General features: G+C 45.6%; 1 protein-coding gene and 1 long non-coding RNA gene across 6 annotated transcripts; both read left to right on the top strand.

Annotated features, from left to right (window-relative positions):
* The first annotated feature begins 1,591 nt into the window (after window positions 1–1,591).
* On the top strand, window positions 1,592–11,482 carry LOC106592031 (X-ray repair cross-complementing protein 5). The gene is made up of 6 exons (XM_045707306.1): window positions 1,592–1,742; window positions 7,016–7,125; window positions 9,550–9,646; window positions 9,730–9,797; window positions 10,734–10,808; window positions 10,931–11,482. The coding sequence occupies exons 1-6, from the start codon at window positions 1,646–1,648 to the stop codon at window positions 10,943–10,945; spliced, it is 462 nt and encodes a 153-aa protein (XP_045563262.1). The 5' UTR covers window positions 1,592–1,645; the 3' UTR covers window positions 10,946–11,482.
* On the top strand, window positions 7,139–9,542 carry LOC106586963 (uncharacterized). Of its 5 annotated transcripts, XR_006761921.1 has the most exons (4): window positions 7,139–8,966; window positions 9,010–9,157; window positions 9,200–9,287; window positions 9,324–9,542. It is a non-coding gene; the product is annotated as an uncharacterized lncRNA (long non-coding RNA). The 5 variants fall into 5 exon arrangements; XR_006761922.1 differs by having other exon boundaries at window positions 9,010–9,097; window positions 9,162–9,542; XR_006761919.1 differs by having other exon boundaries at window positions 9,200–9,542.
* Window positions 11,483–17,353: the final 5,871 nt, after the last annotated feature.

Below are 17,353 nucleotides of genomic sequence, written 5' to 3'. Positions count from 1 at the left end.
AATCAAGTGTTTCTGAGCCGATGAATCAATCAGTGTTTCTGAGCTGATGAATCAATCAGTGTTTCTGAGCCGATGAATCAATCAGTGTTTCTGAGCCGATGAATCAATCAGTGTTTCTGAGCCGATGAATCAAAACCAACTCCGAAAAACCAGCACACAAAATGAACTACAAAAAGTTGACAAATGTATGCACATGTGTGTATCATCTAGTATTTGTACGGGCCACCTAAAAGCAGGAGTTGGCTCTGAACATGGATTACATAACTCACTGAGGCCATTGAAACAGGAAGTGTTACACTTCGCCCATTTTATATATAATAAATGTATAAAGTGTTACTCCATTTGCATTTACATCAAAAACGTTAAGTATAAAATAACTTCTGGACTGATACAAATACTTAGATAATATATGCATTTTACAAACAAAACAACACAACATGTCACTCCGTCGTCCTGGACAGCTACGCTACAGGTTTGAGGACAGCGTCGTCCTGGACAGCTACGCTACAGGTTTGAGGACAGCGTCGTCCTGGACAGCTACGCTACAGGTTTGAGGACAGTTGGCCCAGAGTCGTCCTGGACAGCTACGCTACAGGTTTGAGGACAGCGTCGTCCTGGACAGCTACGCTACAGGTTTGAGGACAGCGTCGTCCTGGACAGCTACGCTACAGGTTTGAGGACAGCGTCGTCCTGGACAGCTACGCTACAGGTTTGAGGACAGCGTCGTCCTGGACAGCTACGCTACAGGTTTGAGGACAGCGTCGTCCTGGACAGCTACGCTACAGGTTTGAGGACAGCGTCGTCCTGGACAGCTACGCTACAGGTTTGAGGACAATTGGCCCAGAGTCGTCCTGGACAGCTACGCTACAGGTTTGAGGACAGCGTCGTCCTGGACAGCTACGCTACAGGTTTGAGGACAGCGTCGTCCTGGACAGCTACGCTACAGGTTTGAGGACAGCGTCGTCCTGGACAGCTACGCTACAGGTTTGAGGACAGCGTCGTCCTGGACAGCTACGCTACAGGTTTGAGGACAGCGTCACACCTGTTAATTGAAATGCATTCCAGGTGACTACCTCATAAAGCTGGTTGAGAGAATGCCAAGAGTGTGCAAAGTTGTCATCAAGGCAAAGGGTGGCTACTTTGAAGAATCTCAAAAATAAAATATATTTTGATTTTGATTTAACACTTTTGGTTGCTACATGATTCCATATGTGTAATTTCATAGTTTTGATGTCTTCATTATTATTCTACAATGTAGAAAATTAAGAAAAACCCTTGAATGAGTAGGTGTCTTCGAACTTTTGGCTGGTAGTGTGTGTGTGTGTGTGTGTCCAGGTGTTCTCCTGCTAGGTGTACTATATATTTACCTGTTCTCCTACCACTACAATTATATCATATATTTACCTGTGTATTCCTCTACCAGGTGTTCCTCTACCAGGTGTGCTGTATGTTGACCTGTGTTCCTCTACCAGGTGTTCCTCTACCAGGTGTGCTGTATGTTGACCTGTGTTCCTCTACCAGGTGTTCCTCTACCAGGTGTGCTGTATGTTTACCTGTGTATTCCTCTACCAGGTGTTCCTCTACCAGGTGTTCTGTATGTTGACCTGTGTTCCTCTACCAGGTGTTCCTCTACCAGGTGTGCTGTATGTTTACCTGTGTGTTCCTCTACCAGGTGGGCAGTGTAGATCCAGCACGGGATTTCCGCACTCTGATTCGCCAGAAGAGTCTTCCGTTTGGAGAGGGTGAGATGATGATTGGCTGGTTCTACTGTCTCTCCTTCTCAAACGAGTCTCATGGCCCACAGTTTCTGCCTAGCCTGGTCCCAGATCTGTTTGTACAGTCTCGACAGCTCTTATGGTCATTGGCAAGATGACCATGAGGGGGTATCCTACCAATCAGGTGTTCTAATACTGTATGTTAACTGATGAGTTCAACTCGGGATAACTAGTCATCTGAATGTGGCTCACCTTTTAGCCAGGTACATTTCTATAGCAAGGAATCCTTCAGAACTAACCTGGTCCAGGGCAGGCTAACTCAGGGCTAACTCAGGGCTAACTCAGGGCTAACTCAGGGCTAACTCAGGGCTAACTCCACTATCCTGCATTCAGAACTAACCTGGTCCAGGGCAGGCTAACTCAGGGCTAACTCAGGGCTAACTCCACTATCCTGCATTCAGAACTAACCTGGTCCAGGGCAGGCTAACTCAGGGCTAACTCAGGGCTAACTCCACTATCCTGCATTCAGAACTAACCTGGTCCAGGGCAGGCTAACTCAGGGCTAACTCAGGGCTAACTCCACTATCCTGCATTCAGAACTAACCTGGTCCAGGGCAGGCTAACTCGGGGCTAACTCGGGGCTAACTCGGGGCTAACTCCACTATCCTGCATTCAGAACTAACCTAGTCCAGGGCAGGCTAACTCGGGGCTAACTCCACTATCCTGCATTCAGAACTAACCTGGTCCAGGGCAGGCTAACTCAGGGCTAACTCAGGGCTAACTCCACTATCCTGCATTCAGAACTAACCTGGTCCAGGGCAGGCTAACTCAGGGCTAACTCCATTTATCCTGAATGAAGTGTCTCAGCTGTGAGTTGTGGACCAATCAGATTCCCTCCCTCACAAAGATTGCGCCATGACCCCCTTCATTTGAGGGAGAGTTTATTTTTTTATTTTTTTTAATTTTTTAATAATAAGTTAAAATATATATTATTTAGCAATGACAGAACGCATTTTAAACTTTTGTTTGACAAATACAATTGTGATAAATATTTTCTGGATAGGAGTGGGTTTGTGGTTAGAGCAGCCTAGTGGTTAGAGCCTAGTGGTTAGAGCAGCCTAGTGGTTAGAGCGGCCTAGTGGTTAGAGCGGCCTAGTGGTTAGAGCGGCCTAGTGGTTAGAGCGGCCTAGTGGTTAGAGCGGCCTAGTGGTTAGAGCGGCCTAGTGGTTAGAGCGGCCTAGTGGTTAGAGCGGCCTAGTGGTTAGAGCGGCCTAGTGGTTAGAGCGGCCTAGTGGTTAGAGAGGCCTAGTGGTTAGAGAAGCCTAGTGGTTAGAGCAGCCTAGTGGTTAGAGCAGCCTCGTGGTTAGAGCAGCCTAGTGGTTAGAGCGTTGGGCCAGTAACCAGCAGGTAGCCTAGTGGTTAGAGCAGCCTAGTGGTTAGAGCAGCCTAGTGGTTAGAGCCTAGTGGTTAGAGCAGCCTAGTGGTTAGAGCAGCCTAGTGGTTAGAGCGCTGGGCCAGTAACCAGCAGGTAGCCTAGTGGTTAGAGCGTTGGGCCAGTAACCAGCAGGTAGCCTAGTGGTTAGAGCGCTGGGCCAGTAACCAGCAGGTAGCCTAGTGGTTAGAGCGCTGGGCCAGTAACCAGCAGGTAGCCTAGTGGTTAGAGCGTTGGGCCAGTAACCAGCAGGTAGCCTAGTGGTTAGAGTGTTGGGCTAGTAACCAGCAGGTAGCCTAGTGGTTAGAGCGTCGGGCCAGTAACCAGCAGGTAGCCTAGTGGTTAGAGCGTCGGGCTAGTAACCAGCAGGTAGCCTAGTGGTTAGAGCGTTGGGCCAGTAACCAGCAGGTAGCCTAGTGGTTAGAGCGTCGGGCCAGTAACCAGCAGGTAGCCTAGTGGTTAGAGCGTCGGGCCAGTAACCAGCAGGTAGCCTAGTGGTTAGAGCAGCCTAGTGGTTAGAGCGTTGGGCCAGTAACCAGCAGGTAGCCTAGTGGTTAGAGCAGCCTAGTGGTTAGAGCGTTGGGCCATTAACCAGCAGGTAGCCTAGTGGTTAGAGCAGCCTAGTGGTTAGAGCGTTGGGCCAGTAACCAGCAGGTAGCCTAGTGGTTAGAGCGTTGGGCCAGTAACCAGCAGGTAGCCTAGTGGTTAGAGCGTTGGGCCAGTAACCAGCAGGTAGCCTAGTGGTTAGAGCGTTGGGCCAGTAACCAGCAGGTAGCCTAGTGGTTAGAGCGTTGGGCCAGTAACCAGCAGGTAGCCTAGTGGTTAGAGCGTTGGGCCAGTAAACAGCAGGTAGCCTAGTGGTTAGAGCGCTGGGCCAGTAACCAGCAGGTAGCCTAGTGGTTAGAGCGTTGGGCCAGTAACCAGCAGGTAGCCTAGTGGTTAGAGCGCTGGGCCAGTAACCAGCAGGTAGCCTAGTGGTTAGAGCGTTGGGCCAGTAACCAGCAGGTAGCCTAGTGGTTAGAGCGTTGGGCCAGTAACCAGCAGGTAGCCTAGTGGTTAGAGCGCTGGGCCAGTAACCAGCAGGTAGCCTAGTGGTTAGAGCGCTGGGCCAGTAACCAGCAGGTAGCCTAGTGGTTAGAGCGTTGGGCCAGTAACCAGCAGGTAGCCTAGTGGTTAGAGCGTTGGGCCAGTAACCAGCAGGTAGCCTAGTGGTTAGAGCGTTGGGCCAGTAACCAGCAGGTAGCCTAGTGGTTAGAGCGTTGGGCCAGTAACCAGCAGGTAGCCTAGTGGTTAGAGCAGCCTAGTGGTTAGAGCAGCCTAGTGGTTAGAGCGCTGGGCCAGTAACCAGCAGGTAGCCTAGTGGTTAGAGCGTTGGGCCAGTAACCAGCAGGTAGCCTAGTGGTTAGAGCAGCCTAGTGGTTAGAGCAGCCTAGTGGTTAGAGCGCTGGGCCAGTAACCAGCAGGTAGCCTAGTGGTTAGAGCGTTGGGCCAGTAACCAGCAGGTAGCCTAGTGGTTAGAGCGCTGGGCCAGTAACCAGCAGGTAGCCTAGTGGTTAGAGCGCTGGGCCAGTAACCAGCAGGTAGCCTAGTGGTTAGAGCGTTGGGCCAGTAACCAGCAGGTAGCCTAGTGGTTAGAGTGTTGGGCTAGTAACCAGCAGGTAGCCTAGTGGTTAGAGCGTCGGGCCAGTAACCAGCAGGTAGCCTAGTGGTTAGAGCGTTGGGCTAGTAACCAGCAGGTAGCCTAGTGGTTAGAGCGTTGGGCCAGTAACCAGCAGGTAGCCTAGTGGTTAGAGCGTCGGGCCAGTAACCAGCAGGTAGCCTAGTGGTTAGAGCGTCGGGCCAGTAACCAGCAGGTAGCCTAGTGGTTAGAGCAGCCTAGTGGTTAGAGCGTTGGGCCAGTAACCAGCAGGTAGCCTAGTGGTTAGAGCAGCCTAGTGGTTAGAGCGTTGGGCCATTAACCAGCAGGTAGCCTAGTGGTTAGAGCAGCCTAGTGGTTAGAGCGTTGGGCCAGTAACCAGCAGGTAGCCTAGTGGTTAGAGCGTTGGGCCAGTAACCAGCAGGTAGCCTAGTGGTTAGAGCGTTGGGCCAGTAACCAGCAGGTAGCCTAGTGGTTAGAGCGTTGGGCCAGTAACCAGCAGGTAGCCTAGTGGTTAGAGCGTTGGGCCAGTAACCAGCAGGTAGCCTAGTGGTTAGAGCGTTGGGCCAGTAACCAGCAGGTAGCCTAGTGGTTAGAGCGTTGGGCCAGTAACCAGCAGGTAGCCTAGTGGTTAGAGCGCTGGGCCAGTAACCAGCAGGTAGCCTAGTGGTTAGAGCGTTGGGCCAGTAACCAGCAGGTAGCCTAGTGGTTAGAGCGCTGGGCCAGTAACCAGCAGGTAGCCTAGTGGTTAGAGCGTTGGGCCAGTAACCAGCAGGTAGCCTAGTGGTTAGAGCGTTGGGCCAGTAACCAGCAGGTAGCCTAGTGGTTAGAGCGCTGGGCCAGTAACCAGCAGGTAGCCTAGTGGTTAGAGCGCTGGGCCAGTAACCAGCAGGTAGCCTAGTGGTTAGAGCGTTGGGCCAGTAACCAGCAGGTAGCCTAGTGGTTAGAGCGTTGGGCCAGTAACCAGCAGGTAGCCTAGTGGTTAGAGCGTTGGGCCAGTAACCAGCAGGTAGCCTAGTGGTTAGAGCGTCGGGCCAGTAACCAGCAGGTAGCCTAGTGGTTAGAGCGTCGGGCCAGTAACCAGCAGGTAGCCTAGTGGTTAGAGAGTTGGGCCAGTAACCAGCAGGCAGCCTAGTTGTTAGTGTTGGGCCAGTAACCAGCAGGTAGCCTAGTGGTTAGAGCAGCCTAGCGGTTAGAGCGTTGGGCCAGTAACCAGCAGGTAGCCTGGTGGTTAGAGCGTTGGGTCAGTAACCAGCAGGTAGCCTAGTGGTTAGAGCGTTGGGCCAGTAAACAGCAGGTAGCCTGGTGGTTAGAGCGTTGGGTCAGTAACCAGCAGGTAGCATTGTGGTTAGAGTGTTGGGCCAGTAACCAGCAGGCAGCCTAGTGGTTAGAGCGTTGGGCCAGTAACCAGCAGGTACCCTAGTGGTTAGAGCGTTGGGCCAGTAACCAGCAGGTAGCCTAGTGGTTAGAGCGTTGGGCCAGTAACCAGCAGGTAGCCTAGTGGTTGGAGAGTTGGGCCAGTAACCAGCAGGTAGCCTAGTGGTTAGAGCGTTGGGCCAGTAACCAGCAGGTAGCCTAGTGGTTAGAGCGTTGGGCCAGTAACCAGCAGGTAGCCTAGTGGTTAGAGCGTTGGGCCAGTAACCAGCAGGTAGCCTAGTGGTTAGAGTGTTGGGCCAGTAACCAGCAGGTAGCCTAGTGGTTAGAGCGCTGGGCCAGTAACCAGCAGGTAGCCTAGTGGTTAGAGAGTTGGGCCAGTAACCAGCAGGTAGCCTAGTGGTTAGAGCGTTGGGCCAGTAACCAGCAGGTAGCCTAGTGGTTGGAGAGTTGGGCCAGTAACCAGCAGGTAGCCTAGTGGTTGGAGAGTTGGGCCAGTAACCAGCAGGTAGCCTAGTGGTTGGAGAGTTGGGCAAACGAAAGGTTGCTGGATCGAATCCCCGAGCTGACAAGGTAAAAATCTGTCGTTCTGCCCCTGAACAAGGCAGTTAACCCACTGTTCCTAGGCCGACATTGTAAATAAGAATTTGTTCTTAACTGATGTGCGTAGTTATATAAAGATTAAAATGTTTTTATTTTGATTAGCCTGAGATAGAATGTGAAGCTAACTGAAGCTGGCTAGCTTTAGAGAACCCTGAGTAGCTTGCTTGGTAGGATACCCCTCTGGCTAGCGTTTGACCTGTCATGACCCCATCCTGACCCCATCATGACCCCATCATGTCTGTATGTGTCCTCCAGTGTGTCAACAGCTGACTGGCAGGATAGAGCAGTTGCTTGGCAACAAGAACATGAACTACTACATCAAGTGCATTCCCTGTATCCAGACCTTCAGAGAGCAGTCTGTCCAGGTGACCACTCAATACAACACGTTACACTGTATATATGGTAACTCCCTCCATTCAATACAACACGTTACACTGTATATATGGTAACTCCCTCCATTCAATACAACACGTTACACTGTATATATGGTAACTCCCTCCATTCAATACAACACGTTACACTGTATATATGGTAACTCCCTCCATTCAATACAACACGTTACACTGTATATATGGTAACTCCCTCCATTCAATACAACACGTCACACTGTAGGTAGGTAGGTAATGCTGATCTATGGTAACTCCCTCCATTCAATACAACACGTTACACTGTAGGTATGGTAACTCCCTCCATTCAATACAACACGTTACACTGTAGGTATGGTAACTCCCTCCATTCAATACAACACGTTACACTGTATATATGGTAACTCCCTCCATTCAATACAACACGTTACACTGTATATATGGTAACTCCCTCCATTCAATACAACACGTTACACTGTATATATGGTAACTCCCTCCATTCAATACAACACGTTACACTGTAGGTATGGTAACTCCCTCCATTCAATACAACACGTCACACTGTATATATGGTAACTCCCTCCATTCAATACAACACGTTACACTGTATATATGGTAACTCCCTCTAGGTAGGTAGGTAGGTAATGCTGATCTATGGTAACTCCCTCCATTCAATACAACACGTTACACTGTAGGTATGGTAACTCCCTCCATTCAATACAACACGTTACACTGTAGGTATGGTAACTCCCTCCATTCAATACAACACGTTACACTGTATATATGGTAACTCCCTCCATTCAATACAACACGTTACACTGTATATATGGTAACTCCCTCCATTCAATACAACACGTTACACTGTATATATGGTAACTCCCTCCATTCAATACAACACGTTACACTGTATATATGGTAACTCCCTCCATTCAATACAACACGTTACACTGTATATATGGTAACTCCCTCCATTCAATACAACACGTTACACTGTATGTATGGTAACTCCCTCCATTCAATACAACACGTTACACTGTATATATGGTAACTCCCTCCATTCAATACAACACGTTACACTGTAGGTAGGTAGGTAATGCTGATCTATTGTAACTCCCTCTAGGTAGGTAGGTAGGTAATGCTGATCTATTGTAACTCCCTCTAGGTAGGTAGGTAGGTAGGTAGGTAGGTAGGTAGGTAGGTAATGCTGATCTATGGTAGGTAGGTAGGTAATGCTGATCTATTGTAACTCCCTCTAGGTAGGTAGGTAGGTAATGCTGATCTATGGTAACTCCCTCCATTCAATACAACACGTTACACTGTATATATGGTAACTCCCTCCATTCAATACAACACGTTACACTGTATATATGGTAACTCCCTCCATTCAATACAACACGTTACACTGTATGTATGGTAACTCCCTCCATTCAATACAACACGTTACACTGTATATATGGTAACTCCCTCCATTCAATACAACACGTTACACTGTATATATGGTAACTCCCTCCATTCAATACAACACGTTACACTGTATATATGGTAACTCCCTCCATTCAATACAACACGTTACACTGTATATATGGTAACTCCCTCCATTCAATACAACACGTTACACTGTATATATGGTAACTCCCTCCATTCAATACAACACGTTACACTGTATATATGGTAACTCCCTCCATTCAATACAACACGTTACACTGTAGGTAGGTAGGTAATGCTGATCTATTGTAACTCCCTCTAGGTAGGTAGGTAGGTAATGCTGATCTATTGTAACTCCCTCTAGGTAGGTAGGTAGGTAGGTAGGTAGGTAGGTAGGTAGGTAATGCTGATCTATGGTAGGTAGGTAGGTAATGCTGATCTATTGTAACTCCCCTCTAGGTAGGTAGGTAGGTAATGCTGATCTATTGTAACTCCCTCTAGGTAGGTAGGTAGGTAATGCTGATCTATTGTAACTCCCTCTAGGTAGGTAGGTAGGTAGGTAGGTAGGTAGGTAGGTAGGTAGGTAGGTAGGTAATGCTGATCTATGGTAGGTAGGTAGGTAATGCTGATCTATTGTAACTCCCTCTAGGTAGGTAGGTAGGTAATGCTGATCTATTGTAACTCCCTCTAGGTAGGTAGGTAGGTAATGCTGATCTATTGTAACTCCCTCTAGGTAGGTAGGTAGGTAGGTAGGTAATGCTGATCTATGGTAGGTAGGTAGGTAATGCTGATCTATTGTAACTCCCTCTAGGTAGGTAGGTAGGTAGGTAGGTAGGTAATGCTGATCTATTGTAACTCCCTCTAGGTAGGTAGGTAGGTAGGTAGGTAATGCTGATCTATGGTAGGTAGGTAGGTAATGCTGATCTATTGTAACTCCCTCTAGGTAGGTAGGTAGGTAGGTAGGTAGGTAATGCTGATCTATTGTAACTCCCTCTCCAGGTTGGGAATGCTGATCACTACAACAGCTACATCCAGTCTCTGAAGACGAGTATTCCCGTTAGAGGCCTTCAGGAATTCTGGGATATGCTAGTCCAAGGTACAGTAGCAGGCCTCATGTTACCGCTCGTCATTAAAGCAGCGTTCTGTGAGCAGGTTATTGATTGTGGTATTGATTAACAGATGCCCTGACTCTGATCAACAAGGACGAAGTTGACGGGAGCCGGTTCTCCAGTCATGATGCCAAGCAGGTACAGGAGAACCAGCTGTCTCCTGGGTGACCAGGCGTTAGAATGGTCCATTGAAGTAAACAGACCCACAAAAAAAAATATAAAGGCAACATGTAAAGTGTTAGTTTCATGAGCTGAAATAAAAGATCCCAGAAATTTTCCATACTCACAAAAAAAGCTTATTTCTCTCAAATTTTGTGCGCACATTTAGTTTACGTCCCTGTTTGTGAGCGTTTCTCATTTGCCAAGATAATCCATCCACCTGACAGGTGTGGCATATCAAGAAGCTGATTAAACAGCAGGATCATTACACAGGTGCACCTTGTGTGTGTATATAAAAGGCCTCTCTAAAAAAATACAATGAGGGAGAGTGCAATTGGCATGCTGACTGCAAAGACGGTCTACCAGAACTGTTGCCAGAGAATTTAATGTTAATTTCTCTACCATAAGCCACCTCCAACGTCATTTTTAGAGTATTTGGCCTCAACCGCAGACCACGTGTAACCACGCCAGCTCAGGACATTCTGCTTCCTCACCTGTGGGATCGTCTGAAGGGGGGTGCTGATGAGTATTTTTGTTTGTAATAAAACCATTTTGTGGGGGGAAAAACTGATTCTAATTGGCTGGACCTGCCTCCCCAGTGGGTGGGCTTATGCCATCCCAGGCCCACCCATGGCTGCACCCCTGCCATCCCAGGCCCACCCATGGCTGTGCCACTGCCATCCCAGGCCCACCCATGGCTGTGCCACTGCCCAATCATGTGAAATCATCCATAGATTAGGACCTAATGAATTTATTTCAATTGACTGATTTTACTTATATGAACTGTAACTCAGTAAAATCTTTGAAATTGTTGCGTTTTTATATTTTTTGTTCAGTATATCTGAGTGGTTGTATTATGACTGACGAGAAGTTGTCCAGTCCTATTTCCTGATTGACGCCTGCCTCTGCCCTTAGTTCCTGACTGCAGAGGAGAAGAAAGAGGAGGTCGTAGCAGCTGTGGTGGACGATACGGGAGATGTGGACGACCTGGTGAGTCTTACCCTTTTACATTTACAGGGAGAAAGTGTGTTCGTTGGGGGTTGGCGGCTACACAACCAAAAAGATCAACGGTTGGTATCTGTGACTTCATTACCGTGGTTCTTCCCCTACAGCTGGACATGATGTGAGGTCGAAGACGACGGGGTGGAGGATGAAGGAAACGTGACCAAACGGATTTCAACTGTCCATCTGCCCTGGACACCATTTATCTGACTGTGTGGAAGTAGATAACTGGCTTCATTGTCAAAATGACCCAATGTATCCCTTTAACCTGTACATTACAGTAGCACCCTCTCTGTCTAGATAGTCTACATGTAGACTATCACTATACAAGTACTGAAACCATTTCCTCAGTAGTGACTGGACAGCGGTTCAGGTGGTTTGTTGATCGAGATCGATGCATCACTGAAGAAATGCCACATTGGAGCAGTACGTCAAAATATATCTCTGTATGGTTTAAATGATTGGTCTGAATTTACGTCTGAACTTGCGTCTGTACGTCTATGTAGAATTCTCTCAAGTTAATAAAATAATATTTTTGTATTTTTCTCTATAAGATCTGAACCAGTGTTATAATTGACCCACTATAACACTGGGACTCTACTGTCCCACTGGCTTTCTGAAGAGTACTTACATTTCTTCAATAAATTCTTTAAACCAAAATATCAAATTTATACATGAATACATTATTCTGCAAAATCCACCCGAACACAAACATCACTGAGTTAGTTTAAAGAGCATGAGGCCTAAATTCAATCAGATTCAGTGTTAACTGGGCAGGCAGCCGCATGGAAGACGTTTTGAAGGTGGAAAATTAAGGCTACATAGAAATAATGACTCTCAAATTTAATATCATTCAAGGAAATAATGATTGGGATGTTCCCATCTCACATTCCAGTGTTTCAACTTGAAGGCTGCATGGGATTTCTCAATGCAACACACTTCCTCACTTCATGGTCTTATTTTCGTGGATAGATTTTGGGTGGAGTAAACCCTCTTACCTCTTCCACTTTCCCCTAACCTTGTACGTTTCAAATAGGACAACCACCAATTATTATAAAAAAAAAAAAATGTACCCCCTTTTCCTAACTTTAACCTTATTCTCTTAACCTGCGGTGAAAATTCTCCTAACCTGGTACAAAAAAAGTCACGTCTGGTCATGGCTCTATCGAAGTGCCCTGTTTTTTTTTTTAGGTCATCTCGGATGGCCCATACAGAGCATTCGGAAAGTATTCAGACCCCTTGACTTTTTCCACCATTTTGTAACGTCACAGCCTCATTCTAAACTCACCGCCAAATCTACGTGGAGAGCTCAAGGTCAAGCCCCTCGGGTGCTGCCGTAGAGTTACATTAGAAGTGCCCATCCAAGAAGGCTCAAGGTCATTGGCCACAGATAAAATGACGTCAAATCACGTTATATCTACAGTAGCTTTGATTGGACTGATCATGTCAACATCATACTTTCAAAATCTTCACTAGCAGTCATTTTCATGAATCAAGTTGACAATCTACTGGCAAATCCTTTTCAAACCTCGTCATATGAAGAGAATTTATAGATAAAACATATCGGTGCTCATCGGCCATTGGACATAAACGTTACACAACAACTTGGAAATAGCAAATTCAACAATGAGTGGTTTGGAAGGAATCAGTGGCTAACTGTAAGCAATGCAAAGCAATCACCAGCCTGCTATTCAGTGGAGTGGGTGTGTGGTCCCAAATCTGGGTTTAAGGGTCTCTTTTCTAAGCTTAATTAACAGGAGAAATGTTCAACATTGGCCACGCTGTCAATCCAGCATGACTTCTGCCGCTTTCAACACAACTGGAAACTGAGAAATCTCAGACTTCAGTGACTTCAAGAAAACTGGGAACTATGGGGGGAAAAAAAAATAAAAACCGATCTCCGACTGGGAAAATACGCTTTGAACGGTCATCCAACTCGGAATTCCAAGTCGGGAATTCGGACCTCCTTTCTAGAGCTCCGACCTGAAGATCACTGACGTCATGATTCAACCTTGTTTTTCTCCGAGTTCCCAGTTGTCTTGAAAGCCCCATAAATCCAGAGAATGCCAGACATTGATGACAACATTTTGCCCACAAGAACAACCGCTGCGCCACCTTCCTGTCTAAGTGAGAACAGCACAACAAGGTGAGTCCAAAAAATGTATTCTACGCTGCTGCATAAATGATGTAATACGCCAGTGCATTGTGGTAAATGGGGAAATAAGTATAGCCAGTTTTAATTGTAATGGCTTAGCAGATAAGAAAAGATAAATATTGTTTATCTGGCTCAAAGAGAAGGAATATATATATTTTTAACAGGAAACTCATTCAACAGTGGTAGATGATGCGGTAGAGATACTCTCAAAGATCGGCTATGAAAAAGCCAACTGACACTTACTCTTGTGTTACTGACTTGTTGCACCCTCGACAACTACTATGATTATTATTATTTGACAATACTGGTAATTTATGAACATTTGAACATCTTGGCCATGTTCTGTTATAATATCCACCCGGCACAGCCAGAAGAGGACTGGCCACCCCTCATAGCCTGGTTCCTCTCTAGGTTTCTTCCTAGGTTTTGGCCTTTCTAGGGAGTTTTTCCTAGCCACCCCTCATAGCCTGGTTCCTCTCTAGGTTTCTTCCTAGGTTCTGGCCTTTCTAGGGAGTTTTTCCTAGCCACCCCTCATAGCCTGGTTCCTCTCTAGGTTTCTTCCTAGGTTTTGGCCTTTCTAGGGAGTTTTTCCTAGCCACCGTGCTTCTACACCTGCATTGCTTGCTGTTTGGGGTTTTAGGCTGGGTTTCTGTACAGCACTTTGAGATATCAGCTGATGTAAGAAGGGCTTTATAAATACATTTGATTTGAGTTTGGTGTGGAAAATGGACTGGGGGGTAAAATATACTTCTCCCATGGGGCAAAGAAACTCAAAAGGGGTGATGATATTGATTAACAGTAATATTGATCCGAATGTGCAAATTGTCCAAACAGATCTGCAAGTTAGATGGATGATTTTAAATATGTTATTGGACCATAAACATATATGGCTCATTAACCTATACGGTCCAAATAATGATGATCCAAGCTTCTTTGAAAATATATATATAATAATTGATCAACGCCACAAGCAATACAAGACTTTTATTATGGTGGGAGATTACAATGTGGTTTTAAATACCTCAATGGACCGTAAAGGAAATCGCACTACAAACTATCACCCTCATGCTCTTAAGGAAATCATGAATGAGTGTTCCTGAGTGGCACAGCGGTCTAAGGCACTGCATCTCAGTGCTAGAGGCGTCACTACAGACCCGCTGGTTTGATTCCAGGCTGTATCACAGCGGTCTAAGGCACTGCATCTCAGTGCTAGAGGCGTCACTACAGACCCTGGTTCGATTCCAGGCTGTATCATAGCTGGTCGTGAGTTGGGAGTCCCATAGGGCGGCTCAGCATCGTCAGGGTTTGGCCGGCGTAGGCCGCCATTGTAAATAAAAATGTGTTATTAACTGACTTGTCTAGTTAAATAAAGGTTAAGGCTTAAATACCCTGACCTAGTGAGATATACATGGAGGAGGTTTAATATCCTGACCTAGTGAGATATACATGGAGGAGGTTTAATATCCTGACCTAGTGAGATATGCATGGCGGAGGTTTAATATCCTGACCTAGTGAGATATACATGGAGGAGGTTTAATATCCTGACCTAGTGAGATATACATGGAGGAGGTTTAATACCCTGACCTAGTGAGATATACATGGAGGAGGTTTAATACCCTGACCTAGTGAGATATACATGGAGGAGGTTTAATATCCTGACCTAGTGAGATATACATGGAGGAGGTTTAATATCCTGACCTAGTGAGATATACATGGAGGAGGTTTAATATCCTGACCTAGTGAGATATACATGGAGGAGGTTTAATATCCTGACCTAGTGAGATATACATGGAGGAGGTTTAATATCCTGACCTAGTGAGATATACATGGAGGAGGTTTAATATCCTGACCTAGTGAGATATACATGGAGGAGGTTTAATATCCTGACCTAGTGAGATATACATGGAGGAGGTTTAATACCCCGACCTAGTGAGATATGCATGGCGGAGGTTTAATATCCTGACCTAGTGAGATATACATGGAGGAGGTTTAATATCCTGACCTAGTGAGATATACATGGAGGAGGTTTAATACCCTGACCTAGTGAGATATACATGGAGGAGGTTTAATACCCTGACCTAGTGAGATATACATGGCGGAGGTTTAATACCCTGACCTAGTGAGATATACATGGAGGAGGTTTAATATCCTGACCTAGTGAGATATACATGGAGGAGGTTTAATATCCTGACCTAGTGAGATATACATGGAGGAGGTTTAATATCCTGACCTAGTGAGATATACATGGAGGTTTAATACCCTGACCTAATGAGATATACATGGAGGAGGTTTAATATCCTGACCTAGTGAGATATACATGGAGGAGGTTTAATATCCTGACCTAGTGAGATATACATGGAGGTTTAATACCCTGACCTAATGAGATATACATGGAGGAGGTTTAATATCCTGACCTAGTGAGATATACATGGAGGAGGTTTAATATCCTGACCTAGTGAGATATACATGGAGGAGGTTTAATATCCTGACCTAGTGAGATATACATGGAGGAGGTTTAATACCCTGACCTAGTGAGATATACATGGAGGAGGTTTAATATCCTGACCTAGTGAGATATACATGGAGGTTTAATATCCTGACCTAGTGAGATATACATGGAGGAGGTTTAATATCCTGACCTAGTGAGATATACATGGAGGAGGTTTAATACCCTGACCTAGTGAGATATACATGGAGGAGGTTTAATACCCTGACCTAGTGAGATATACATGGCGGAGGTTTAATACCCTGACCTAGTGAGATATACATGGAGGAGGTTTAATACCCTGACCTAGTGAGATATACATGGAGGAGGTTTAATACCCTGACCTAGTGAGATATGCATGGCGGAGGTTTAATATCCTGACCTAGTGAGATATACATGGAGGAGGTTTAATATCCTGACCTAGTGAGATATACATGGAGGAGGTTTAATAACCTGACCTAGTGAGATATACATGGAGGAGGTTTAATATCCTGACCTAGTGAGATATACATGGAGGAGGTTTAATATCCTGACCTAGTGAGATATACATGGAGGAGGTTTAATACCCTGACCTAGTGAGATATGCATGGAGGAGGTTTAATATCCTGACCTAGTGAGATATACATGGAGGAGGTTTAATATCCTGACCTAGTGAGATATACATGGAGGAGGTTTAATACCCTGACCTAGTGAGATATACATGGAGGAGGTTTAATATCCTGACCTAGTGAGATATACATGGAGGAGGTTTAATATCCTGACCTAGTGAGATATACATGGAGGTTTAATATCCTGACCTAGTGAGATATACATGGAGGAGGTTTAATATCCTGACCTAGTGAGATATACATGGAGGAGGTTTAATATCCTGACCTAGTGAGATATACATGGAGGAGGTTTAATATCCTGACCTAGTGAGATATACATGGAGGAGGTTTAATATCCTGACCTAGTGAGATATACATGGAGGTTTAATACCCCGACCTAGTGAGATATACATGGAGGAGGTTTAATATCCTGACCTAGTGAGATATACATGGCGGAGGTTTAATATCCTGACCTAGTGAGATATACATGGAGGAGGTTTAATATCCTGACCTAGTGAGATATACATGGAGGAGGTTTAATATCCTGACCTAGTGAGATATACATGGCGGAGGTTTAATATCCTGACCTAGTGAGATATACATGGAGGAGGTTTAATATCCTGACCTAGTGAGATATACATGGAGGTTTAATACCCTGACCTAGTGAGATATACATGGAGGAGGTTTAATATCCTGACCTAGTGAGATATACATGGAGGAGGTTTAATACCCTGACCTAGTGAGATATACATGGAGGAGGTTTAATATCCTGACCTAGTGAGATATACATGGAGGAGGTTTAATATCCTGACCTAGTGAGATATACATGGAGGAGGTTTAATACCCTGACCTAGTGAGATATACATGGAGGAGGTTTAATATCCTGATAATAAAGCAAACTGGATGGAATATGGAGAAAAATGCACCAAATTCTTTTTTCATCTTGAACATAGAAACGCTACCAAAAATAATTTCCTGAAACTTGACGGAGTCACCTATGATTCCCCGAAGAGGAAGCAAAAGTACTTTAAGTATATGTTTTCATTTCAGTCTCCAACATCTTCTCTAACCGAAGCTAATTGTATGGATTTTCTTCTTATTAATAATGTAAAATTAACAGAAAGACTCATGTGAAGGTGAAATTACAGAGGAGGAACTTCTTTATGCAATTAAAGCTTTTAAATCCAGGAAAACTCCAGGGCTGGATGGCATACCAGTTGAGGTATATCAGACCTTTTTAGATGTACTCAGAGGACCGTTATTAGCATGTTTTAACCACTTATCAGATACTTAACAAGAAAGTCTG

This window comes from Salmo salar, chromosome ssa25 (assembly GCF_905237065.1).
Source record: "Salmo salar chromosome ssa25, Ssal_v3.1, whole genome shotgun sequence".
Taxonomy (NCBI): Eukaryota; Metazoa; Chordata; class Actinopteri; order Salmoniformes; family Salmonidae; genus Salmo; species Salmo salar.
Note: the sequence above shows the minus strand (reverse complement) of the source record. Positions and strands in the feature narration are given on the sequence as shown.